Below are 26,960 nucleotides of genomic sequence, written 5' to 3' on the forward strand. Positions count from 1 at the left end.
ATGCAAAAATCAGCTTTTTAGCTGGAACAGATTTGATTTTTTTTTTTGCTGATTATTAGACGACCAAAAGATCATTTTAAATTTACAGTGTAAATACAACCGATCACATAACAAGAGAATAAAGTACCTCCTACAAAAAAAGGACCAAACTTCATAGATCCATAGTGTCATTCAAAATAAAATATACTTCATAAATATCAATTCTGTCATTCATCTGTGTCATTGGTGAAGTGAAACAGCAGTTTATTGTGGCTAAAAACCTTCAAAGAAAACAACTTTTTAACGTGTGTATTTAGTACGAATCATATTATCATATAATCATATTATTTATTTGAACCAGCACCTCGTTAAGTTATGTCTTCAGCATCGTTAGTATTATTAAAAGTCATGTGTTCAGTAACGCTTTACACCTTTGATCTCCACGTATCATGACTTATAGTTTAATTTCCAGACTAAAGCTCAAAACCCTCCAGCTTGTGTTCAGAAAGAGACGAAGGAAAACTATTTAAAACAAACTTACAAAGTCATAACGGATTTTAAAGGAAGTGTTTTGCTTTTCAGACAGTTAAGCCAATCAGCTTCGTCACGCCAGGCCGCATTCACAATGAAAAGCAGTCTATAACTCTTTAGTTAATGTACAGACAGTGCTGATATGAAAGTGGTATCAATCTTATCTCATTCTCAGTAAGACAGCAAATATAAGTGTGTTCCACATTATGCCTTAAAGTGTTAAACTCTGCACGCCACTGATGCACTGCACAAATCTAATTTGTAAATCTGGCTGAGCGTGTTGTTTATGTAACATATTCAGCGTTGCCAGATTTGACTGATGCCAATTCAGAGCTTCAAACAACATTTTCATAAAAGTTGGCCAATTTGTTTTGTTTTGTTTTGAATTTTGGCCCATCCAACAATAAGATAAAACTGCAGTACTATGACCCTTGTTAAGTGTGTACCGGGTTGTGTGTGATGATTTTCTTACAGGTTGCAAAGAGAACAGTAAACATTTGACCTCTGTAACATTAAAAACAAAGTGCTGGGTCTTGACACATCTCCAGTCTCTCTGTTTTATTGTGCAAATCCAAAACCAAGCTGATAGTAATCTACAGTCTACAATCTAAAGTCTTTTATTACAGAGCTACTGTATGATGTAACCGATTTCGAAAAATTCAGCGCAGTTGGAGACTAATGAGCTGAAATTTGTCACTGTGGGGGCTGAGCTTGCCTGTAATAACTTTTTACCGAATATATTAAATCTTAGATAAATACTGTGCCTGCCATGACATAATTTTTATATCCTTTCTTTCATAAAGGTGACTAAATTTCTCCGCGACCCCATTTTGCCTCCTTCCGGCGTCTCGAGCTTCTTCCGCACGTGTGAGCCGCAGCTTTATTCTCTCTAATAGAGAGGTTTCTTTTGAGAGCAGACCCATAAAGACCTACAAACACTGACTCTAAACCAAATGAGTTCTCACTTCTGTGTTGACATGCCCATTTATTTTTAGTAAGCTGAATTTTTGATGGGAATAGAGCCACATAATGTGTCGGAGAAAAAAAAAAAAGGGCCTTGGCGCCTTTCCTCTCAGCTGTGTCCGTCCCAGCTTGTCTCGATAAAAGCAAAGGCATGCGGGGAACATAAATTATCCATATGAATAATAAATAATATAGAAAAATGGTCATTCTTTGCCATGTAAAATAATGCATTTACTGTATACTAAATTTAGATTCAAGCAGGTCAGTAAAGTTCCTGCTTCTACAAGAGTTAAACCCTCACTTTTCTGAGTCAGAAATACAAGTATGACTACTGTTAATATAATTGATATATGACATTATTACTACTGATTGAAATGATTTTATTCTGGGCCTCATTAGAAGCAATTTGAAGTTTAAAAAAATGAGTCATATTTACCGAATATTAGATTTTCTTCTTGATGTTTTAGCACAAAAAAAACTACTGCAACACCTAAATATGCATAATTATTGCTTGATGCCAGAACACATGGCTCTGCTTTACTCGATATTTGATGCATCTTTTTTTCCGTGCACTTATTTCTGTAATAAACGATTGTGAATGACATTTATTCACTGTGGTGAAACAAAGTCATGAAACTTAGCACACTTGCCGTCGACTTGTTCCTTTGTTTTATTCATTTTGACAGCGCTACTGCGCCGAGGTCTGGTGCATTTCAAAAAGGCATATTTAGTTTGAAGGGAACTTAATAAAATCTTTTTGTGTCGTATTTTACATAAAACTGTTTAAATCTTGCAGTGGTTGCTATGTAAATGATTTCTTATTTCTTTGAATGTGTAACGACTCGACGAAAATGTTTGGTAGCGCACACAGGTGATGCTGGTTGTCTCCCATTTGCATTCAGGGAACGCGTGCTTGAGTTTGTTGAAACCAGAACTTAACATTGCCTCCAAATACTAGTTCAGGAAAGAGTTTCTGCTCTCTACTAATAGTCAACTTTGATCTTGTGTCGTCATGGGAGGACCTCAAGTGAATGTGAAGACAGAGAAAGACTTTAAATCATGCAAACTGGTGTAACAAATGTAAAAATGTGCCTCAGTGGCCACTAAAGGCAAAAATCATTCCTAAAACAAATTCCAGTGACTATCTGTGTTTGTTTTAAATGTGTAAACCTGCACAAGTTTTTATTTTACATAAATAAATTTTCATCTTAGAAATATTCTGCAAAAGGGCATTCCTTACTATGTTCTTGACTTTTAAAATACGGTAAGAGGCACAGCCAATATTAGTTCCACCTAAAAGCAAAATATGCATGGCTGTCATACAATGCAACATGTGTGTATCTGAAGTTTTTATATATGAGAATAACAAATACTAGATATCAGAAAAGATGGCTAACTCAGCTCGCTGCTGCCACACTAGCGTTGCATTTGGCGTGAAGCCCATCTAGCCGTGGTTTATGGAAATAATAAGATGTCTTTGAAAATCTGATTGCCTCTGTTGTATAATTCATAACGATCCTGACAGTTGATGTGATAAAAGAGTTCATCAGCTGCTTGGGGAAATTACTCCCAGACTGTTTCAACATTTGTAAGGACCGTCCTTTTTTCACTGTCAGGCTGAAATAATGCCAATGACTCGTTGTGTGGCCTCAATTAATCAAATACGCACCATCTGCTGTCCGAGGCACACGTCTATTTTATGTGACATGCAAAGAAGAATCTCATACAAATGATTCAATAACAAACCAGTGGATCATGCTGTTTCTATTGGAGCCTTCCAGCAGAGATACAAACTATGTTCTTCTGCTGAGACTCACAATCTGAACTGGTAAACAGATTTTGATTATAATCAAACAGTTCAAGCTTTTTTTTCCATTATAGCACAATGGAAAAATTAATCAAACTTATGTACAAACATAGAGCTGTCAGGTTTCACGTAACCTCAAAGCGTTCGGTGTTACGACACCAAATTCTTGGCTACGACCTCGCCTTACCTTGTTAACCAACAGGTACACCCCAGTGATGAAGGCTGGTGCATCTTAAAGACCACAGTGCTGCCTAATCAAAATGGTGCGCCCAGTGCAGCCTCAGCTATCCAAGTAATCTGCATGTTACCGGATTCCAGCTGAGTTCGCAGTTAACTGTCGCCTGATGTTTCTTCCATCCTTCAAGAGAAGATGTCCTCTTTGTCCAGTTCTGGTGAAGCAGGTCTAGAAATGTCAAAAAGCGGCTGCGGAGAGCCAGGACTTGATTTCCTTGCTTTGAGGAGTTGAAGTGCTTCTGTGAGTTGAGCCTCAAGCCCAGACATTCGAACGTTCAGGTTCTTGAGGTCATCTTTCAGCTCCAGCTTGAGCTCCTGAAGCGAGGCCTGAAGTGTCTGCTCGGGGATGGGGTAGAAGACGTGCTTGGTCTCCGGAGGCTGGACAGGACTTCGGTCCTGGGGCGTCAAGCGGAAGTCACCCACTTTATCCAACCGCAGGTCACTTTTAGTGATCCCGCTGTCACATGAGTCTGTCTTCTTTAAAGACATTTGTGATTCATGCACCGTTGTCCGTTCTGGTAAAGTCTCCATGGATTCGGCTTTAGACACTTTGTTCCAGTTGTCAGCTTTGGCCATGGACTCCTTGAAGCGACCCCAGCCTTTGACTTTGAGCGGTTCAGCAGGCCGTCCACCTACCAGAGAAATGGAAGATGGCACCTGCAGCTTCACCTTGTCTGGTGGAGTACTTTTGGTGGGTGTTGAAGATGAAGGTGATGAAGACGACGGCGTTGCTGGGATTTCTGTCACTGTGACGATGCTGGTAGTTGTGATGGCTGTATTAGTTATGGGGATGTCCACGTACACAGAGCCCTTCTCAATGTCATGTTCATCTAGCTCTGGCTTTTCCGTCATGCGAGCTTCTTTCTGCTGTCGAAAACGCTGGAAGAGTTTTCGTACCGGGTGATCTGGTGGCAGGTTTAGAGGGGCTTCATTTTTACGCCTCTGTCGCTCCTCTTCCTCTCGTTTCACATCACTGATCTTTCGGAAGACGATCTACAAGAGAATTTAAAGTTCTCATGACTAAAACACCATCATGACAATCATCAGGTTGTTTTAAATGATCAGAAATATCAGTGTTTGACAGCACACAAGCAAATTATACTGCAATGCCTCTTCACAAAGTCATTTTAGTCTCTTTAAGTGAACAAATAATAAAATAAAACCGGATTTAAATCATCTTTCGTTAGACAAAAAGGTGTATCTGTTTGATTGATTGTACAGTGTGTGTGTGATGCTTCAAAATGTGCGTGCTTTGTAAATGTCACCTTAAAGAGGCTATTCCCACGACACAGAGGGGAAGTTCATATTATGCCTCTGGCTTCAGAGGGTGATGACACACTGTTCACCACACAGACGCTCATGGACAACCATGATTTTAAGCATTTGTATTACCGCTTTTGGCTTCGCGGTTTTCCTTCTGTGCTGTACTGGATTGATGTCTGTGTGCGAAAATACATTTAAAATAAAACTTCATATTCTACATTTTTATGTTCTAGGGTCGTTTATGGCGTCTTGTTATATTGCTGCTTCATTTTTAAATGTGCCTGTAAGGTGTCCTTTGGAAGGCTCCTATAAATAAAATGCATTATTATCATTATTATTACTATTATTATGAGTCTTAGCCACAGGCCTGCTGTTAGAAAACTCATGAAATCTGTAGTTATTGAAAGACAACATCACCGTTAAGCATCCTTGATCTTGGAAATAGTAGTTTTATAAACACAATCCCAACTCAAGGTCCACTTACTAGATTAATCTGGATCGTTTCACAATATCACACAGTCTTCAAAACTTTGTAATACTTATATATAACTCATAAGCCAAATTGAGAAGTCCTTAAAGTTCTATGGATGACATTAAAACAGCAACAGTCAACAGATCTATGTAAGAACTGAACAAGTGTTGCTCCATGTTTTAGGCATGTAATTCATGATATAATTTTATTCATCGTCTGGAAACGGGGAAACTGCTAGCCTAGCTATCCACCAGCACCTCTATTGTTCACTAACTCACATGTTACAGTACATCTTCAATCCAAGAAACACAAACTGGCAGTGACAGTGACGACAAGACTCTAGGAAGTCACTCTGCAGCTTGTAGCTTCCCTGTTTCCAACCTAGTTTGGCATTTCTGTACTGCAATCTTCTGTTTTCTTATGCCAATAAATCTGCAATCAGCGACTACTGGCTGGTATATTGGTCTAACTCTACTTCCCATCAAACTCTCGGCAAGAAAGGGAATAAGTGCATATTCCCAAATTTACCAAAAAACTGAAAGGTTTTTTAGAAAAGTCAAATGAATAATACATCGTCTGCTTCACGAGAAGAGTAGAGTGTTTGAACACCAAACTGTTTGTCTCATCTGTCTTTATCTTTTTCTCTGGCATGACACTGAAGCACACGATCATCCATCATTTTTCAAGAGATCAGACAACATCCCTTTTTTTTCTCTCTCTTCTCAGTCTCATAGCAACACTGCTATTTAAACTTAAACCACTCGAATGCTGAACATGTCGTGTTCTGGATTTCCCAAGTCGAAAACACAACCTCACAAGCTTCATCCCAACGGCTCCTTGTTCATTCCATCTCACACACTATACGTTCAGAAAGTACGGGACCCTGGTGAATTTAATGCAGCAGATGAGATTGCCTCTTCATATGCAGGCGATTCAATCTCACTCGCACTCTCTTGGGCAGGCTAACCTTATTATGAACGAGGTAATGATTGGTAGCTACACTTGAGTTGTTGATCACAGCTGTTCGTTTCTGAATGAAGGATGTGGGAGTGGCTTTAAGATATGGTGGCTGTTTTAATGGAACTGTGTTTTGTTTTTGTCGTTATAAAGTTTAGTACGTGTTGTTTAGCTGTGGAACATACATGAGCGAGTCGAAGAGCGGTTCAGCAATCTTCTCCTGGAGCTTACAGCAGAAAAAGCAACTAAGCTTATTTTGCAAAATGTCAAACTGTACCTTTAACATGAGCATCCACTGCGGCTAAACAGAGCCAGTGTACTCGCCCACACAGATTATTATGGGATCTCTGGGAAGCAAAGTGCAGAAGCACTACAGCAATTATGACTCCAAATAAAAACCGAATGATGGATGTTCTCATTTCAGTATAGGATGACCGGTAGGAAGAGTTTCAAAAGAGGTCAAGAGAAGCTGGAAATCAAATGTAACTATATTTTGAGGAGCAGACAAACAACATGGAAGAAAAACTCTTTCAGAATGTGTAACCCTAACCCAAATCTTCCATAAGGTTTTGATGAAATCACACGTTTCAGTCAGTAATTATCTTTCAATATAATCGTTTCCATTGTTTACACCATCCCCCTGCTAAATTTTAAATACCTTCCATCCATTTTTGACTGTCTAATGCTGTATTATTCAGAGCTGTATTAAGTTACTGCTAATATTTCCTGCTGCTGCTGCTCCTTCACGATAAAACGATTAAACTTTTATCCGTAAGAGGCCACAGTAAGTATCTGACAGAGACTGCAAATGTCCTTCAAAAACGTGCCTATAAAAACCAAGCAACCAGGCAGCCTCCGTGGCTGTGAAGTGAAGCCAACGTGGAGGTGCCAAACACTGCAGCTCCTTGAGTTTAGATTAGACGGGAGGCAGGACTGCCAAGATGGTGGCTGCAAGAGCTCACCACACTGTGAGCTTCACAACGGCTCTTCAGAAACCTACATTTGACGTCACGGATACAATGTCCAGATTCTATGGCTATGCATAAAGCAGTTTTAAACAGTGCAGTGACTGAACGGAAGTTGAAGAAGGCGCCACGGTGCAGGTGTGACAGGCTGAACACGTCTAACACCTCAGCAAGGTAACCAACTTTTACTGTGTCCTGCTGTTGCGTGGGAAAACGTGCAGCATGGAATCAGATTGCATCAGAAACAGCAGCTGCTCTTCTGTTGTATTTCTGACCAAGTCGTGCTTGGTGCAACCATGGTAACCAGAAGTGTCCCCGTGTTCAGTTTTTGAAGAGTTGGAGTGTTAATCTTCGGAGTGAGTGTCACATTTACGATGATGTTGTCAGTTTCTAAGTGTCAAGAAAAATGTTACTGGGAATTTCTACATATAACTACTGTATATATTCGTATAAAACAAGAGACCCGAAGAGAAGTAGTAGTGTGTAAAGGCCCAAAAACCTAAACTCACCCTCTTTCGCAGGTTGTAAGTGAGCAACAGATTTCTCGAGAAGTGGTTGGAAAACGCCGTGTAGAACTCCAGCACCTTCTGCAGAGCATCGCGTTTAATGACGTGGAGGTCGCAGTAGGTCAGTGCCCGGACGTTGGCGCAGGCCTGAGCGAGAGTCACCTCCTTCCAGAAGACATCCCCAAATACGTCTCCCTTACCTGCAGAGAGAGGACGCTGTTTAAAACCAGGTAACTCTTCTAAAATATCTGCAGAAATAAATGACTTGTTAGTTTGGTACCACTTTCTAATAAGGCATCTTTTATAAAGGACGTGTGAGCTGTAACAAATAGCTTTAATAACTGTTGATTAATCATTTACTCATGCTTCATAGGTCAGATAAACCTTTATGAGAACAAATTTGAGGTTGCCAGGTTGTGAGAAATCCCTTTTGCAGATGAGTAGAGGCAGGGGTGGGTTTGCTGCATGTTGTTTTGTGAGTAAAACACTTGACTTTAACCCCATTCTCAGTAATAATTACAACTACATTAAAGTGTGTTATGAGCCATTTATTAAATCTTAACACTAAACAGGGAGGTTGAAGTAAAGTGTTAACTTTGTATTTGATAATAATGCAATTATAATACTCCATGAATAAATGGACTTTGGTCCAGATCGTCTGCAGTCTTTTCCTAGAAATAAGTGTTCAAACATTTGAACCAATCAAGGGAGGATTTCCCGTCTATGCAAACTGCATGTTTGTAGTTTTACTATATAACAGAACTGCCTGTCCTTTATACAGCATAATAAATAAACCACATGGAGAGGACATTTCTTTCCCTCTGAATCTTACATTTTATGTATCACTGCACCTGGTGGTTAACGCGTTGACAAAGGCAATGTTTGGGGTGTCCTATTTTACACCTGTCAGCTCATGCTATTAAAAGTCATTCAAGTTTAATAAGTAACATTTCATAAAAGGGTTTAAAAGCTATAACTAATTTAATTATAAATTAATGATTTATAATTTGCTAGATGAGTTATGTTATTTTACAACCTGTCAAACTGAAAGTTCTTACAACTGATTTATAAAGTATCACTAAACTACAATATCATGGATATTTCTTTAAAGCGCAGGGTCAAAAGCTGTCTTCAAACAGCTAATACAACACTACTAACATCTAAAGCTACTGTAGTCTGAGGGATGAGAAGTCAAACAGTACCAGAGGATTAGATGAGATGTTCAGTGTTGTTGGCAGGTGTACATTACATGTTGTTTCTGTTCTTCAGAGCCATTAGGCTAATGAAAATTTGATTCATAGTGGTAACTTGTTTATCACTTCAGGCTCCATTACAGCCTCCATCCGGGTCAATGGTAGCCTGACAGTATATTGATTGGTGTCAATGGGCCTGCCAGAGCAAGCCATCCATTATTTACTGAATCAATCATTTGGCAAATTAAAAGGAGGAAGTTTAAGAAAGAAAATACTCTGCTGCTGGGATTTAAACCAGAGCAGCATACGCAGGGAAAAACAACTGTCATTGGATCACATCAAAATGCACATCACATCAAAATGCAATGAAAGAGAAACTGGACTCAAGTATCAGAAATGTCAAAGCTATTGGTCTTGTTCATTCCTTATCAATATGCATTAGGGGTGGGTTACTAGGGTTTTCTTCATGGAGTCAGACGGGGTGCAAATACTGGGTGTGTGTGTGTGTGTTAAATCATAATCTAATCACTGGGGGAGAAAATATCTCAGGAAATCAGCTGCCTGTGTAAAAGAATGTATGTTATTGAATGAAAACTGCTATTTGGATTTTGATTCACAGATATTATATCTGCAATAAGTGATGTTTTTGGGTCAGCAGAAACAAGTTATCAACACAACATTGTCATATCATCACAAAGTGTTATTAGGATTAAACTGGGGTGCAGGCGTTTTAACTCTTATAGAGAGTGTGTGTGTTTTCTGTTTTTTGCATGTCTCCACTTCCCTTATCTGGCACGTGTTTACTGAGGCTGGCAGGGAGAGATAATTATAAAAATAGTTCAAGGACAAGAGAGACAGGTTAAGGGAAGTGTCATTTTGGACAAGAAACATAATGTTCATTACTGAGCAGAAAACCAAAAAAGGAAATTGTCAGTGGGGAGGTGTCCGAGTATAAGAACCAACTGTTAGAGCTCCTCAGGGAGCCTTTTCTCTCTAACCCCTTTTGTGTGCTGCACTGTTAAACGCTCCTTTTTGTGCAAGAATAATAAATTCAACTTAAACTTTGATGCTTTGAATCCAGTCTTCCTCATTCAAGGGTTTTTCTTTAAAAAAATCCCGTAACACAAAGAGTTGCTTATTTACACATCCAGCAATTACAGAGAAATATAATTCATTCTGAGTCTAGGTTCTCGCTCCCTGGCTAAAGTCCAATATTCACATCATTATTATATCACTGCTGACTGCTTGGGACTTCTGCTGCTGAAGTTAGTGTTGTCTCTTTATGAGAGTCTGTTTGGGTTGCATTTTAAATTGGGCCTAATTATCCTCGGATCTATACGGGTCATATCTTTTTATTTTTTGAAAATATATTCACGTTGGGGCCAATTTGGGATCAGGTATAATATTTTGGACCCCTGGAGACCTTTACTTAAAAAGTTTCATCTAACCAGCAGAAAATTGGCAAAGCTCCCTCCAGTAATAGATGAAGATCGAGCCATATGTCTTGGACACAAGATTATTGATCTTCATACACTGACAGCCATATTTATGTGTTTTTGGAGGACTTAAGGATCAGAGATAACCCAGAAAGGTTAGAGGTCAAGCATATCACTCAAGGCTGAACTGTTTTCATCATTTATAATAAATGGAATTCAAAAATGTGAAAAATAATAAATAATTCTTGAGTCATTGTTTGTGTTTTGTGATGTTTTGTCTGTGTCTTTGTAAGACACATCTAAAGACATTGCAAACTTGCTTAGGCTACAAATGCTGTGGAATAAATGTATATGCTATAAATATGGTCGATGCTGTATACAGCACAAATCAAATATGTTATAGTCCCTATAAAAAAACTTACATAGATTTTCAAAATTGTACAAATCTCCATTAATGTAACAGTTATCTTCTCCCTCCTGATTTGTTACCCCCTTAATCTAAATAAAATTAACTAATAATCAATTCAGTAATTAAGTAAAAATGCCAAATATTAGCTGGCTCCAGTTTCTCAGTTGTGAGATTTTCTGTTATATATGATAGTAAATTAAAGATCATTGGGTTTTGAATTGTAACATGTAGTTTGTAGTAGTTTGAAGACGTCACTTTGGAAATTGTGACAGACATTTTTCACTTTTTTTGCTGTTTCAGTAAACAGTAAACAATAAATAAATAAACAAACAATAAATAAACCTAGAAAATGACGTCAGATTAATTAGACTTATATGTAGGTGGAAGTAAAGCTCAGTACTGAAGTACTGTTGGAGGCCTGAAAACACACAATATCAGTTTATTTCTAGAAATTTTCATCAGATTGTCGGAATCCTTTACTCACTTTACTACTCCTTGACTTTATGACTCAGCAGACATCATCAGAAGCTGTTTGTTAAGTGTGGCGATACAGAAAGAAACTAACAGGACATTTAACAACTTCTAACAAAAACAGTTTGTTACTAATGTATGATGCAAAGCCTTTTATGTCTGAACAGTGCTGGAGGCGAGTTTGAAATGTTTTTCTGTTGTCATCACTGTCATGTCAGATAGGTAGCAGCAAATCTGCATATCAGATCTTTGGTTAGTTTTTTTTTAACTTTATATTCTGGTTGGAAAAAAATTGGCATATCTGGGGCAGGTCCTTCAACAGTTTGGGGAATGGGAGGCCTTGAATGTTGTGAGTTGGTGAAAAGATAAATATCAGGAATGGTGAATTGTGTTTAACTCACCTAAAATTGCCACAACCTCGTCATCCTGAATGACCTCCAGCGATCCCGACACCACGAAGCAGAGGCTGTCCACGCTCTCACCAGCGTGGTAGATCAGGTCGCCAGGGGCACAGTGGATGGTCTGAAACTCCATGGCCAGCGCTCTGAGACACCCATCGCTGGCCAGCCGGAAAGCCGGGTGCTCTTTAAAAACCTTCCGGTTGAGATGAACACAAATATCCGCTCTCATGTCTTTCGGACAAATCTGCAACACCTGGATAGAAACAAAAGTAGAGAGAAGAGCTGTGGCTCAAAGGAAGGCTGAATGATTTTGACTTCATTGACTGTCTACGGTTACAAAACCATGACATTTAAACTGCGGTAAATATTGAAATCCCTTAATTGCTGCATCCCTACCTGTGCGGACACCTCACATTTGTCAGGTTGATATTGAGTAGCCTGATTTCAGTATTATTGAACATCCAAGACTTGGCTGAGCGGAAAAAATACAGATGCTTTTCGTTTGAAATATTTCACTGGAGTATGTCCAGTATGAATTATACTATTATTCTGTTTTGGAGTTTCACATGGAAGCTGTTATGAGCTCAGAGTCCAGCCGCCTCTCTGCTGAGTGTCACTGAGTGGCAGCATGTTGTTCAAGTACACCTAATCAACAGGATGCCAGGCCGTCGCACGGCTCTGCCTTTAAAACAAATCTCTTTGAAGATGAATGTCAAGCGGAGAGGGATTATGTGCCATTTTTAGACCCTTTAGTGTGGCCTGAAGCCAGACAAATAAATAATATATAGATGCAGCGCGAGCTTAAAATATAAAGAGGACACAATAAGTAGATAAGTGCAGATTATCCTCAGGGGCTCACAAGTTGGCCTGGTGAAAAAAGAATCCCTGTCTTATTAGAAGTTATGTTTTTGATTTATGTTGTAATAACACAACTTTGTCAGTGATTGGATTTTGCACAGGCTTTCTGGCTTCAGATTAATCAAAGTGGCACCAGTTCAGTCTATCTGCTTCCAGCTTTAAATGTTTAATTTCCACTCACTCAAATCATTTTAGCATCACCTGAATTTATCAGGACGGCTGGTAGTAACTGTTCATTACTGTGCCATGAACACCACACCGCTGTTGACGAGAGGTTTAATACTACTTTCCCGTCTGTCTGTTTAAATATGAAGCTACAATCAGCAGCTGGTATAGCTTTGCACAAAGGCTGGAAATGGGGTTGCGTCTTGATGGAAATTCTCGTGAGATTCTTACAGCTCATATTCTTGCCAAGTTTGAAGCACATCTGCAATTGTACCAGAAGAAACCCAGGACTAAAATTGTTGTTTTAAAAAACGACCTTAAGGAAGTCAGGTGACGCACTATAAAACCCAAAAAGCAAAGTGGTCTAGTTGATGAATAGACGTACGCGTGACGTACCTTTTCGGTGTCTATGCCCCGTGACATGGACCAGGTGGAGGCAATGTAGTCCATAACTCTTTCGCTCAAGCCCTTGGGCACCTGGTACAGCTTGAGGAAGTCTCGTACACTGTTAAGCATCTCGTGGTAACGGTTCGTGTTGGCGTACATCTGCTGGAAGATTGTTGTCACGTTACCAAAGATGGTGGCGTAAAGAAGGGCTGTGAAAACACACACAAAAGTTTAAAAAGGGAGAAGTTTAATTTAGGAAAAGTCAACAGAAAGTTTGAAGTGTCGGCTCGGAACACTCTGCAATGGGAGAATTTTTTAAGCCCTTTGCTGGTGAAGCAATATCTTGAATACTAATTGAATATGAATATTAAATATTAAAGTTTTTAGGTGTTTGCATAGACCTTATGAGCAAACAATCTTCCATTTATGGATCTGATAGGCACTGGCCATGACATTTGTTTTAGGGATTCATTTCTGAGATTATCCTGGGGGTTTTGAAAGATTTGAAAGAGGCTTATACACCCAAGGTCACATAATATTGCAGCAGATTTTAGGATTACCTAAAAAAAACTATACTTACAAGCACACACACAAAAACGAAAACATAAAAATCTCCAATCTTGGTGTACAAGGACATCAAAAACTCCACTACCTGGTTTATGAGGACATTAAAATATCAAATACCTGCTTTACAAAGACACAAAAATCTCCAAATCTTGCTTTAAGGACACAAAACTCTGGCTTACAGTGACATAAAATTTGAGCTTAAATGTTTAAAGCTTAATTTCTGAAGACACTGGTGGCTTTTATATACTCACATTATGACAAAATGTGTTTTTAAGATTTAATCATTTCATGTGGTAAGTGCTTGAATCAATCATGTGGGAAATTAACAATTATGACTCATCATTACCCCCAAATATAATCGTCGAAACTCTTGCCAAAAGGGAAAACTATAATTACAGTTTTGCAAGTATATTTTTTCCTCTACTTGTCTTGTGATAGACGAATTGAAGAAAAGGAACAGAAGGAGTACAGCAGTACATCTCGGAGGTGGTTTGGTAGTTGAACTGGTGCAACAGCTGGAGCGTGTGTGTGGATCAAAGCCATCAGATGTCTGCTCTGTGTGTGTGTAGTGTTCTCTTGGCAATGGAGCCCTAATTAGCCCTGCTAGAAGGGACGGAGAGGAAACATGCCAGCCACACATTTCAATTATCCTCAGATGATGACAGTAACCTGTGTGTGTGTGTGTGTGTGTTAGTTTGTGTGTGCGCGTGTTTGCACACAATCAAAGTGTTGAAAAACTGCGCGGGGAATAATGCTAATTAAAAAGTGCTCAGAAGTCCTCAAGGGCGAGGATAACCACCAACTTTCATCCTTTCATCAGCATCAATCACTCGCACAGTCACGTTATCAAGCGATGCAGGATAGCATGACACACATATCGCCTGAACACAAAGAAAACGCTCTTTTGTTTGCAACATATTATCTGTGCTGCACATTTGCAGGCAGCAATGGGAACAAGTCAACAGATCAAGAAAGGGTTTGTTTTTTTTAAAAAAAAGCCTATTAAATCTGAGATGACTTGACAATCATCTCTTGTTGAAGTAGCCAAAGTTTTTGGGATGACTGCTACCCCCCCACCCCGAGCTTGAGTGCAGATGGTCGGCGCTCACTTCTCTGTGAGCAGAAAAATGCTGCAACAAAGGAAACTCAATCGGCCCCTGTGGAATGATGCTTCGTCTGGTCCCCAACATCGCTCTGTACTTGCTGACGTACACAACTTTCGTCGCAGCGTTGCTCGGCATCCAACAGCTGGCTTGTTTGAAGGTAGTTAAAAGGCAGTAAACTCAAGCCCCAGGCCCACGGTTGCTATAGAAACAGGGCATATGTATAGTGCCCCTCTTCCCCATGCCACCCCCCAAATCCCTCGTCACACTGTGATCTTCTACTGCCAGCACCGATCCAGTGCTGGTAGCAAAAATAGAACAGTATCAGGGCATCCATATTTCATAGAGAACAGCCACGGACTACAGTAGATTGCATCTACAACAATCCTCCTGAGGCTGTCTGGTTTTTAAGATATTCACGCTTTATGATGATTTGCATCGCACAAAGAAAAATTTAGACAAGTCTGCAGATGAGTTTTTGCGAGTTTCCCTCCCCCCCGAGAGTGTTTTCATAAACCTGAACAGCCGACAAAGTAGAGAGAGAGTGGGGCGACAATCAACCTCTTGCCTCGGGGTTGAGACTGTGGCTGAAAAGTACAACGGAGGTGAGGAGTGATTGCAGAGGGATCGGGAGGGAACACTGTGCTAAATTGATCCGACGGTGTCAGTTATTGCTTCGAGGTGTTGCACTCTCTGAGTGCAGTCACACGTAATGGCACCGCACTGTACACTGTATTATGAGCCACGCGAGCAGGAGAAAGCTCATGAATGTTTCATATCGAGATGTGGGAAAGAAAAGGCGCACTGTGAAAGTCTGCCTCTTTCTTAAATTGTTTTGTTAGTTATGGTTTCTTGACTAAATTATAAATCGTCTGCAGAGAAAGTGGCTACTCCTGTGCGTAAACCACAATAGGTGGCTTGAACAGACGTAACATTCATGTCATTTTTTACCCATCACAGTGTTTTCTTTTTTTCTGAGGCATTTCATCGCCACACTATCTCAATAATTTAGCATAATATCACACAGCAGACGGAGGTAATGAGCTCCTGTACACCTTTTTTTGAAAACAATCTAAAACTCATTAGAGCTTTTTTTAAATTTTACATTCACACACACTGTATCTATACTGTGTGTATTGTGTTCTCCTCCACTGCAGTTTTACTAACCACAGTGCTCTATAATTACAGTATTTCCACAAGCCGCTGTCCTGGTTCCAACAGTGATGCAGTAGCGTGCTTAAAACCTGCTCACATCTCCATTGACAATAGAGACAATCAGATCTTTGTGAGACTGAAAAGAGGGAGGCCATCGACCTGTACCAGACCCAGAAAATCATCTCGACAGAAATTATGGCGACAGGAAAATTGCCTAGAAAAACTGACACGCATGGATGACAGCTGGGTTGAGCTGTACGACTCAGTCGCACCAGAAAGCAGCACAGCGAGGCTCCGTGGCATTTCATTTTTTTCCGGATTATACAACTGTGATTCCAAAAAAAAAGAAAGTTGGGATGCTTTGTAAAACACAAATTTAGTCCAAAGGACACAGCAGTCATGATTTCCAATACGTATTTGGACTTGTCAGACCACAGCATGATTCTCCATCCTGTCAGCCCGTCTCAGATGAGCTTAGAGATCACTGGTGTCTCTGGACGCTGTTGGTGTCTGGTTTTCCAAAATGTTCCTAGGCCGATGTAGTAATATCCTCTGTACAATGTTGATTTTTACTGCAATGCCACCTAAGGAATCAATGTTGGTTTCTCCAGATTCTCTGAATCTTTTAATTTAGATTATGGATTGTCCTTAAACGGTTGGACTATATACACATCAGTTTTCATACCTTGCCCTGCTTGTCAACAATGAGACGAGACTTTCTAGGATGCCATTGTCATACACGATTATCATCTTCAGGTCGTCATACGATGACCTGTTACCTGTTAACATGTCATTTTTGGATTATTCCAACAACCTTTCCGTCTTTTGTCGTCCCTGTCCTATTTCTGAAGTATGTTGCAGGCATCAAATTCAGAATTAGTTTGTATTTGCAAAGAACAAAACAGTTTACTGATATTAAACATCTTGTATATGCATATCAGACTTGTATATAAAGAGCTATTGGAAAGCTCTTAAAGCTTGCTACAGACTAAATTGTCATAATTCTTGGTTCAACTAAAAATTACGTTGCTTTGACGGGCACTCAGTCACTACGGAAATTGTGTTTTTTTTTCTTTTAAAATGTCTTTTCTGAATTCACAAATGCATGTCACAAGTTCAGAATAAAAATGCAGCCACATCCACATTCCCTCCTTAAATCCTCATTGAGAAGTCACATGTCGACGCACATCATCTTTAGTTAGTTCGTTTCATCAGTTGTGATAACAGTGATAACAAAAACTGACATTTGTAGCCTGAACTGACATGTGCTATGAGCCTGAACAGGGGCTTTCATGTGCACCCTTTTGTTAAAGCAATAGTAGGAAGTGAGAACACTTGTGTTTATGATAATGTAAATTAAATAAAAATGAAGCCAGAAGATCTGGCACTGCAACCTGCGCGGCATATTCTGAGCTACAGTAGAGTTAGAAAAGTTGCTCGGCTAATCATTTGTAAAGTTGTGTTTTCTGAACTTTGATGCCTCCATTCATAATTCATTTATTCACCTACATCAGCGGGCTGTGGCTTTAAAGAGCATAGTTAAGCTGCTCATGTTTCATGTATCTGCTACACTCAATGGAAGATAAAACGCCTCCACTCACATCCGATCATCATCATGGCCACGGCAAAGATTTTCTCTCCATCCGTCGTCGGGGCGATGTTACCGAAGCCTATGCTTGTTAGGCTGGTCATGGTGAAGTACAAGGAGGTGATGTAGACGGAGTGCTTGTTTGGCCCGCCCTCCCACTTCCCTGAGCCACTCGCGTTGAACCTGTACGGCGTGCCGACAGTCTCAGCCAGGATGTAGAGCCAGCTGTCCATTCGCACAATGTTGGTTTCTTCATCGATGACCTCATAATCACCGATGCTGTACCTGGAGAGGCAGAAATAGTCCACGAATACAAGAAATACATTTAAAAAATGGTGAATTTATTGAACAGCTGTAGCGAGGAACTGAAAAATTTGTGGCAAACTTTGTAAGTTTAAATCAAGAGTACTTCTACAGCCATGCTTGCAACTCTGTGCGGCTGACAGCAGTGCTTCAGGGGATGAAAAGTATTATAATTCATGAGTGTCTGTACCAAATTTCATATGAAATATCAAACTTTTCACTCAAAAACCACAAATGTGAGCCTCATTGAGGTGCTAGATGGAAAGTCAGCCAAATCAGTAGGGTTCATCCTCTGGGAACCCTGAATGTCTGTACAAAATGTAGAGATGTTTCACAGGATGCATGATGAGGGAAATCTTTGACCTGCTCTTTTTTTCTGTTTGTGTAATTGTTTACAGACAGAGTACTCCGGGGTGAGTTCACTATTTATATATGAAACCTCTGCGCTATCGAGCTTCTTGGAGGATTAAAAACAAACCTTCAGAATATAAATGAGGTGAATTTGACGATACAGGAATCACTGTTTACTTTCCTCTCCCTCCTTTCTGTGTTTTTTTGGGGGGTTTATACTGATAAGGTAAACATTCAAAAGGTAATACTCATATCAGTTGTGTCGGCACATCACAGGATGCATGTTTCTAAGAAGTATCCTCATAATTTTTAGGAGGAGTTCAAATTCAACAGTATTTCTTAAACCCCATAAAATAAACTGAATTTTGAGTAACATGATGACCCTAGTGATCATGGCTGATGATGGTTGAACTTTTCACAACTTGACACTGCAGCTCGGCGTGTGACCATGGCAACCAAAGAAACCACACTAAGGGAAATGATACAGGAGCTATTTTTATTGGTACCCGAGTCTGGTTTGATTATACTGTCTGGGCTATAGTACACATTGTTTATGATATTGCTCGGAGCCTCTTGTGGGCTCCTGACAGTTTGTGAACCACATGACAACATATTCGAAATCTAAGTTGGAAATATGGCCTAATATAAACATAAAAGGACCGTCTATGAAACATAGTTTGCATGTTTTTATGTATGCAGGACATTAAGTTGTCATGATGGCATCTGCATTCGGTCTCTCTTCGTGTGTGTGTGTGTGTTTAGACAGTCACATAAACAAAATAAATCAAGCAAAACACATGATGGAAACTTAATGCTTTCACCACACTTGCTCCCTGTAGAGTAGATGATCTGATTAGACTTTGGAGGCCCGCGCTCCATAAATTTGCATATTAATGAGGAAAAACTAATTCTCTTGAAACCGCTATATAACTTAATGTGGCTTTAAGTTACGGAAAACATACAGCTCTGTTGTGTGAAAACAAGCATGTTGACAAAAACTAACCGCTAATTAATTCATTAATTAGCTTAATCAATGCCCTCATTATATTCATTGGCTGTGCTATTAGTGATGGAAGAACGTGTGTTATATAATTTATATGCTGGAAGATGTGACATGTTTTTTATATGTTGTAATGGCAGTGCACGTCATGTAATGAACATACCAAATGCAGGCCAACCAGTGAGCAGCCAGTCCAAAAACACACACCAGCAGGACCAGTACGGCCGCCCCATACTCGATGTAGTGATCCAGTTTACGGGCAACCCGACCCAGACGGAGAAGCCGGACCACTTTCAGTGAGCTGAACAGACTGCTGATCCCCTGAAACAGGAGCGAGAGAAAGGCAGACGTCAGGAACGGAATAATTCATAGTTTAGTTTTTTAACTTTTAAGTTAAAGTTAAAATGTTTTGTTGACAGTTTGTGATTTAAAGTAAATTTTATATTAATAAAACCAAGATGGTGTCTCTTTAATTCACAATATCAACTTTAAGTCCCCTGACGCAGCTTTCATAAGCACTATAAAACATTTAACACATGTGATACATACACATAATGTATTACACATTATAACTTGTCCTCTGAAGACATTTCAGCTGTTTTACTATATTATTATTCATTATCTGGTTATACACCAGACTCGACGGATGAGTTAAGTACTTATATCTGCTTACAACTACATTATTGTGTCTTATTAAACATTGTCTCCCAACCTTTTCTATCATCGAGTGACTAAGTGACATATTTTATTGCATATTATATTCAATGCAAAACAATACAGTACAGTACTGTTTGGATAAATTTAGGGCAGATTATTTTGTGTGAGTTCTCCTGAATTTTTCTACAATTCTTTTTCTGACTCATGCATTTTAGTTTTAATCATATATACTATTCTTTCTGATGATTTGATTTGTTCTATTACCGATGACCTATTACCTGTTGTTTTTAGTGTGTACTTTTCTAATGCAGAGATGAGGCTGTTTCACAGAAAGCAAAGACTCTGTGAACATAACTTGTGTTCAGAGCTTCACCTCTTATCGTCTCATTTTTTTAACTTTATGGAAATAAATAAATAAATTCAAAAATAAAATGAAATAATTTCATTAGAATTTTCTTCACAGAAATTCTAGAAGGCCTTGTGAAGCTTAGACGACCTCTAGTGCAGATTGGAAACCATTTATTGCGCTAAATACTAAATGGTGGGTTGAAGTGAAGTGTTGTCTTATATACACAACTGTTGCATATATTCAGAGTATGGTCCTAGTGTTTGTTTTGTTTTAGTTCAGCTGCAGATTCAAACTTTTGTCATTTATTATTCTTATACTTTCCTTTCTACCTCTACGCGTGTCCTTATGTTGCTTGTGTTTCGTGACTCGTGCCAACTTCGCTGCTATAACACTGCAATTTCCCATTGGGATCAATAAAGCGCTCACTAGATAAAATGAACTATGATTTCTCCTCATGTAAAGAAATATTGTGCACAATCTAATATAATAGAGTACACAAGATATGATGTGAAATATTCATTTTTTTGTATTTGTAATTAATCTACATTTTAAATTTTAAGATTTAGCAATTATTATAAAGTGACAACTGCTAATTAAATTTTTAAATAACATTAAATATTAAGCAAAGAATCCCACTGTGAACATAAAGCACTCCTGTGTTGTCTCAGAGTTTAACTCCCACATCAGATATTAAACATAAAAAAAACACTTCAAAACACTTTAAAGAATCGACACAGCACACAAAACAGACACCGAATATGAAAACAAGGTGAGGGGAAAAGTGTTAACATATTCTGAGTAGATTCCTGTGCGACGTGATGAAACTGTCCAACTTGTAGAGGTTACATAACCGGCAGCTAAATGTCTACTCAGCTTAATATATTGAAACACCCACTCAGTGATTCAAACAGACAATCCCATCAGTTTGCTGGTGGTATTGTGTGTGCGTGTATGTGTGTGTGTGCTGGGAGGGGGTATTGATTTTGTTAATGTGCTGTGGTCTGCAATCCGAGTACAACTGCAGTGCCCGCTGTCACTTAATCTGATCTAGCAGCCTGCCAGACACCTCAGCATCTCTGAAATGACTTTACAGACCCGAGCTCCGATACAATTCAATCATCAGTGCAATCGTGCTTTTGAGTTCTGCTGCAAACTCTACAAACACAAGTTGGGAAAAAAATCACTGAATCATGATATGAGAGAAATTTTATTACAGGAATAGTGAGACATTTTTTTTGGAAAATATGAATATTTATCTGCTTTTCTTGTTGAGAGTTGGAAGAGACTGTCGTGTCAGCGTGATAAAAGTGAAGCTCTGACTGGAAACAGAGGTAAAAGTTCAAAAGTACACATTTTAGCATTTCTAAAGTTCAGTCGATGCATCTTATTTTTTGAATCTGGACACAAACAGAAGTGAAAAACAAGAATTCGTAGCTTTACGGGTTTGGGTTACATGGTAGCTGCTTCTTTGTGCTTTATGCTAAACGAGTCTGAAATTAAAATGGGCGAGGGTTGTGACTACTTCATTGGTATGCACCTTATAGGCCGCTTATTAACTTTCTCGTCGAGAGTGAGAAGAGAATATTGATGCTACTCTCACGCCTGTGCTTTCCTAATGAAGCCAAAGCCAAGAGGTGATTGGCTTCAAAAAGTTCAAATATACACCCTTCTTTCCCCGTCGAGGGATCAATAAAGTATCTATTCTTCTTCAGCACCTCTAAAGCTCATCACTCTCATTGATTTAATTCTGACACAAACAAAGCAAGGAGTTACGTAGTGTCTGTTTTCTCCTGCTAACTGTCTTTATGTTAAGTTAAAACGGCTGTAATCACACCGGACACATTGCAATCACGATATATGCATATGTGCATCTTGAGAAGATTGATTCTCAATCTATGTGCTATAATCCAATATTAAAAAAATCATAAATTTTAGCATCTGACACCCAATTTGTTTGTCGATTAGCCAAACAGGAAACTAAAAAAACAAAAACAAAAAAGATGTCAAGAGGCAAACAGAAAACGCACACAGCACAGCATGTTCAAAACTCCCTCTATTAAAGCACATTTTCAATGCCAGGATGACTTTTATTTTGAAATGTTAACTGCGCTCGCTGTTGTTGCAGTCGATTTGTCACAGATGACATGTTATTGCTGACTTGAGGACTGAATCAGCTCTCGTGCAGCTTTAACGACACCGTTATTCATTCTCAAATTGTAGACAACACAAACCAGATCGTTGTTATCTCCTGGCAATAAACAGCTTTAGCAGGGGAGGAAAAAAAAAAAAAAAGACAAGCAGCACAAATCTTAACTTGTGACATTTATTTCATGCATTGATGCTTCTGCTGCTGCGCCCACCCAGCACTACAGCTGAAACGTTGGTGCAAGAAGAATAAATGTCACAGGAAAACGTGGAGCCTTGACGGAGATTTCCAGTGTGTGTGTGTGTGTGTGTGTGTGTGTGACGGAGATTTCCAGTGTGTGTGTGTGTGTGTGTGTGTGTGTGTTTGGGTAAAATAACAAAACACAAAACTGTTCATTATCATATTCTAATCAAACTGAAGCCTACTTGAGTGACAGCTCGGTGGTTCCAATTCTTCCCATCACGTCCCATGCATGAATACAGGCAGAAGAGGGAGGGAGTGGAGGGAGGGAGGGGCATGCAAAACAGAACGGAAGGATGAAAAAGAAGAAAAAACAAAAATGAAGCACAAGTAAGAGAGAAGACACTCGATCAGTAGTAAGCGATGAACAAACACATGAGAAAAAAAAAATCGATATTCAATAAAAGGTTTTAAATTAAAAAAAGAAACATAAAAATCAACCTTGTCGTGAAGCGTGTGCAGTTATGACCAAAGCATGCACCCAAAGCTGTTCAACTTGTTATTGTTCTGGGCTATCAGTCATCAGACACTGAAATGATTCAATGGCTATGAGGTTCGGTCAGTCTCGAGGTGGCGTACGTCGCCTTAAGATCGCCAAAAATAACTTTGACAGCCGCCCTTCGTTAATGATTTTCCCCTTTCCCTATTTGGAAACCTGTTGGGGGGAAAACAGCCATCAAAGTTATTCATGTCAGTCGTTAAGGTCTGCAGCAGCAGCAGCAGCAGCAGCAGCAGCGGCGGCGGCGAGATGTTCTGGCGCCGGTTTAATAAAGCGGGCAATTGTTTACTCGCTCTCATTTACCCATGCCATGGATTGCCTCAAAGCAATTTGGAGCAAATTGAGTTGTTGCAGTGACACATTGGAAGATGATCCTGGAAGTGGATGCTCATAGCGCCGTTGTCGGTTTACAGTAAATGCATCCATAACTTCATTACGTTATTACATTATTAAATGTACACTTGAATCTCATGGTAAATATAAAGCAGGCCTGCAACTATCAATCCTTTTTACTCTTGTTGATTATTTTTCGATGAACTGATTACTGTGAACTCTGTCTGTCTGTTCAGAATCCCCAAATATTAAGTTACATGAAGTAGAAAAAGTCACGTTTGAAAAGCTTTGAGAACCGCTGAATGTTTTTTGCTTTTGTGGCTTGATTAAAAACTTGACCTCGAAAGCTAATCAACAATCTGAATACATTTGTTAATCAGCTAATCACAGAAATTAGGACTTCATCTATCATTAAAACAATGCAGTACGACTGAGAGCGTAATGTCTAAGTAGTCATGGGATTTGTTGACAATAGAAAGAGTACATAATACAATGGTATGGCTGTGTTTTCATGCTCTTACACAAGGTTTGTTTAGCCGTAATATTTAGAACTAATTTACTATATACAGATGTTCCATCTATTCTGTAGTCGGTGCCAGAAAATATGTCGATCCAGGTCTAGCATTTATTTTCATTATTGATTCATCAGCCCATTTTTTTCCTCGGCTGAAGGTAACCTGTGGAGTTTTTGACCTCTAGTAGTGCTATAGAGCTTTTACAATGCAGGGTTTTGTGATGGTAACATGCCAAGGTATGCTGCGATGCTCAAGCAAAGGCAAATTAAATTCAACACGAATGTTTCAGGTTTCAAACTGCAAAAAAATCAACCGTGCATAAGGACAGAAATGCACTTGACAGACATTTGTTGTAACGGTGAATGAAAACTCGACTCCATGTTGCACCTTCGATCAAGAAATTCCCCCGAGCTCAAACTGACGTCTTCAATTTATTTTTCTTTTTTTTCTTTTGTCCAACCAAGAGTCCAAATGGCAAAGATATTCACTCTAATATCAAACGAGACTAAGGAAAGCAGCGAATATCCGGACAATTTTTGCTTAAAATGGTTGCCACTTTACAGACACATCCTGTGTTTATTGTAATGAAGCGATATTGGTCCACAAAGCGTCAATACGACTTACTTTTATCAGACTTTAATCATACTTTTGTCACACTTTTTGTATGACAAACAGCAAGATATACATATATTTCTTCTTGATAATACTAAAAAGATTAAATAACGCCAGCTTTATCCTTTAAAATCACAAATGGTTGCTGTTTTCCACATCTCCTGATCTCTGGCTACTTCTGCTCCGGCCACTTGAACTCGTCAGCGTTTAGGATGCTGAAGCATTGAAAGACTAGAAAGGGGGACAAAATGCTAGACCTGCAAATACAACAACCTCGTGCTTGCACTGCCCACCAACAAGCCTTTTTTTTTTAGTTTGAAGCATTACCACAGCATTTCATATTACCTTGTACCGTATGTGTAGCCTGACAGCCCTTAGAGCCAACATACACTGTGTCACACACCGCAAGCGATAAATGCTACCACAGCATTTTTTACACAGCCACGTTGTGGCGGTAACACACACACATCATGAGATGTGACACATTTAAGACACATGGGCACACACAACGATGCATTATTATAATGAAAACTGGCAAGTGCAAGACCCCGGGGCTCCACTTAATCAGTGTGTGTTTGTATGTTGGAAGAAAAAAACCCTCAAGAAACATTTGGACCTGATTCAGGAGCTGTGGTTGCACTGTAAAAGATCATTTCAAATCACGTACAGTGAGGGGTAAAAATGTAAGTATGAGCTGGATATTCTGTAAATAGATTTCATCAGCAGACCTGTAGGTATTCTGTAAAGTTATTTTTCCCCTCCATGAAACAAAATGTCATAGCTAAACAACAGATAAACAATCTTCCATGGCCAAAGATAGACAGCCCATCTAATGTCACCATAGAGTCCAGCTTTTTCATATATAAGCAGATGGTAAAAATGTGATTAACCCAGATAAAAGTGACCAACTCCAAAAGCCACTCTGGCAACACAACATGCCTAATCAGAGCACGTTTCCCCATGATTCACTCCCTTTGCCAGCTGTCATAAGGTGTTAATGGTTTTAGGGCAGTGACACAGCAGAGGAGTGAAGAGTGCCTCAGTTTAATAATGTAACACTCCTTCCCCCAATTAAAATGTGCCAATTATTTCAAGATATCCTGTGATAGCTCTCCAGTAAACACTCCTCATTATGGTCCAACATTTATGAATTCACAAGCAAGCATATTATTATGCTGCTTGTTTTGTTTTTGGGTTTTTTTTTTGTTTGTTTGTTTTTTTTCCACTGTCACTACACAAAACAACAACCGGTGCACAGGATCTGATGTACACTGGTTATTAAATTTGGTGGAGTGCCTGCATAGAAACCTAATAACCTGTCAGTCACCTTGGAAATGATCACCTCGAGGATTTAAACTTCCAATTTAGCGGCAAAAGGCTGAGCAGACAGAGCAATTTCCAATTTGTTAGCATTTAGATTTTTGTTTACAATCGCCACTGTCAAACATTTCCTTTCCAGCCCGCGAGAAGATTCAGATTTTTTAATAGGCTACTCCGTATTGGCGTCAACATGCTGTAATGCAAACAGCAGAAAACAGTGGGCTCTGTGCAATATGTTGCCATGGTTACCCATAAAAAATGTTTTTTATAGATTTTTCCTCAGCCCACACAACATCAACAACATCAGTAGAGATGTGGTACCTTTAGATACCTTTAGGTGTGTGAGGGGCTGTCACAGGTATAGTTAATTATTCTTTAATTCTCTGTATATTTTAAGCTGTATTTTTTTTTACCATTGCAACACTGGGTCTAACCATGGATGTATCATAGAACTGGATACCAAAGATTGCCAAAGACCCAAAGGAAGAGCACCAGACTTTGAACTTTTAATTCAACATAGTGGTCAAACCGTGTAATGACAGCAATGGCATGCATGACGTGAGGCTCTTGCCTTGTGAAAGAAGCGGATGTTAAACGGCGGCTTGTTTGACTATCAGAATTTGATCCATTAGATCCAATCACATTTAAAAAGTCTAGAAGAGTTGCACGATTAAATAATCCGGACTTCAAATTAGCGGAAGGCTAAACCGGAAGTGAGCAGTGTGGTCATGCGGACGTCTCTAGGCCACTTGCTCTGTATCCCACAATGTGGAAACATCTGCAAAAGATCCAGGAAACTGTTTTGAGCAGCTTCCATTGGGATGAACAGATGTCTGCCTCCAATGGTGCATCCACTTCTCTATGGGGAAAAATGCCTTTTGGGTCACAGTGGAATATTTCACTGCAATACGCGAGTGGCCACTGGGCAATGGTGATGCCATATCCACATCTTATTATACATCCATAGGTCTATTGACTGTGTATAAAGATGGACAACATAACAGATCCCCAGAAGTAAAGATAAATCATCTTGGTTTGCCTCCTGTTGGCTTGCTGCATGAGTCATAAACCCCTCAGATAGCATTTAAAATACAATTTTTTCAAAGATGGTTTCTGTTATTTTAGATAGTTCCTGAGCAAATCCTCACATCGAGAAGCTGAAACCAGCGGATGTTTGGCAAAAATGCTTGAATAATGACTAAAAGGAATGACAGATTATGAAAGC

General features: G+C 39.3%; 1 protein-coding gene across 2 annotated transcripts in view; it reads right to left on the reverse strand.

The window, feature by feature from the left end:
- Nucleotides 1-36: 36 nt before the first annotated feature.
- kcnh1a (potassium voltage-gated channel, subfamily H (eag-related), member 1a) overlaps nt 37-26,960 on the reverse strand; it is a 39,649-nt gene continuing 12,725 nt past the window's right edge. For both annotated transcript variants that reach the window (XM_027278301.1, XM_027278303.1), the window contains 6 exons: nt 19,228-19,385; nt 17,424-17,695; nt 13,007-13,206; nt 11,588-11,840; nt 7,681-7,877; nt 37-4,507 (listed from right to left, as the gene is read on the reverse strand). In XM_027278301.1, coding sequence (XP_027134102.1) covers nt 3,641-4,507; nt 7,681-7,877; nt 11,588-11,840; nt 13,007-13,206; nt 17,424-17,695; nt 19,228-19,385 — 1,947 coding nt within the window. In that variant the 3' untranslated portion in view covers nt 37-3,640. The remainder of the gene's footprint in view (nt 4,508-7,680; nt 7,878-11,587; nt 11,841-13,006; nt 13,207-17,423; nt 17,696-19,227; nt 19,386-26,960) is intronic.

Source organism: Larimichthys crocea, chromosome III (assembly GCF_000972845.2).
Source record: "Larimichthys crocea isolate SSNF chromosome III, L_crocea_2.0, whole genome shotgun sequence".
In the NCBI taxonomy this organism is placed as follows: domain Eukaryota; kingdom Metazoa; phylum Chordata; class Actinopteri; family Sciaenidae; genus Larimichthys; species Larimichthys crocea.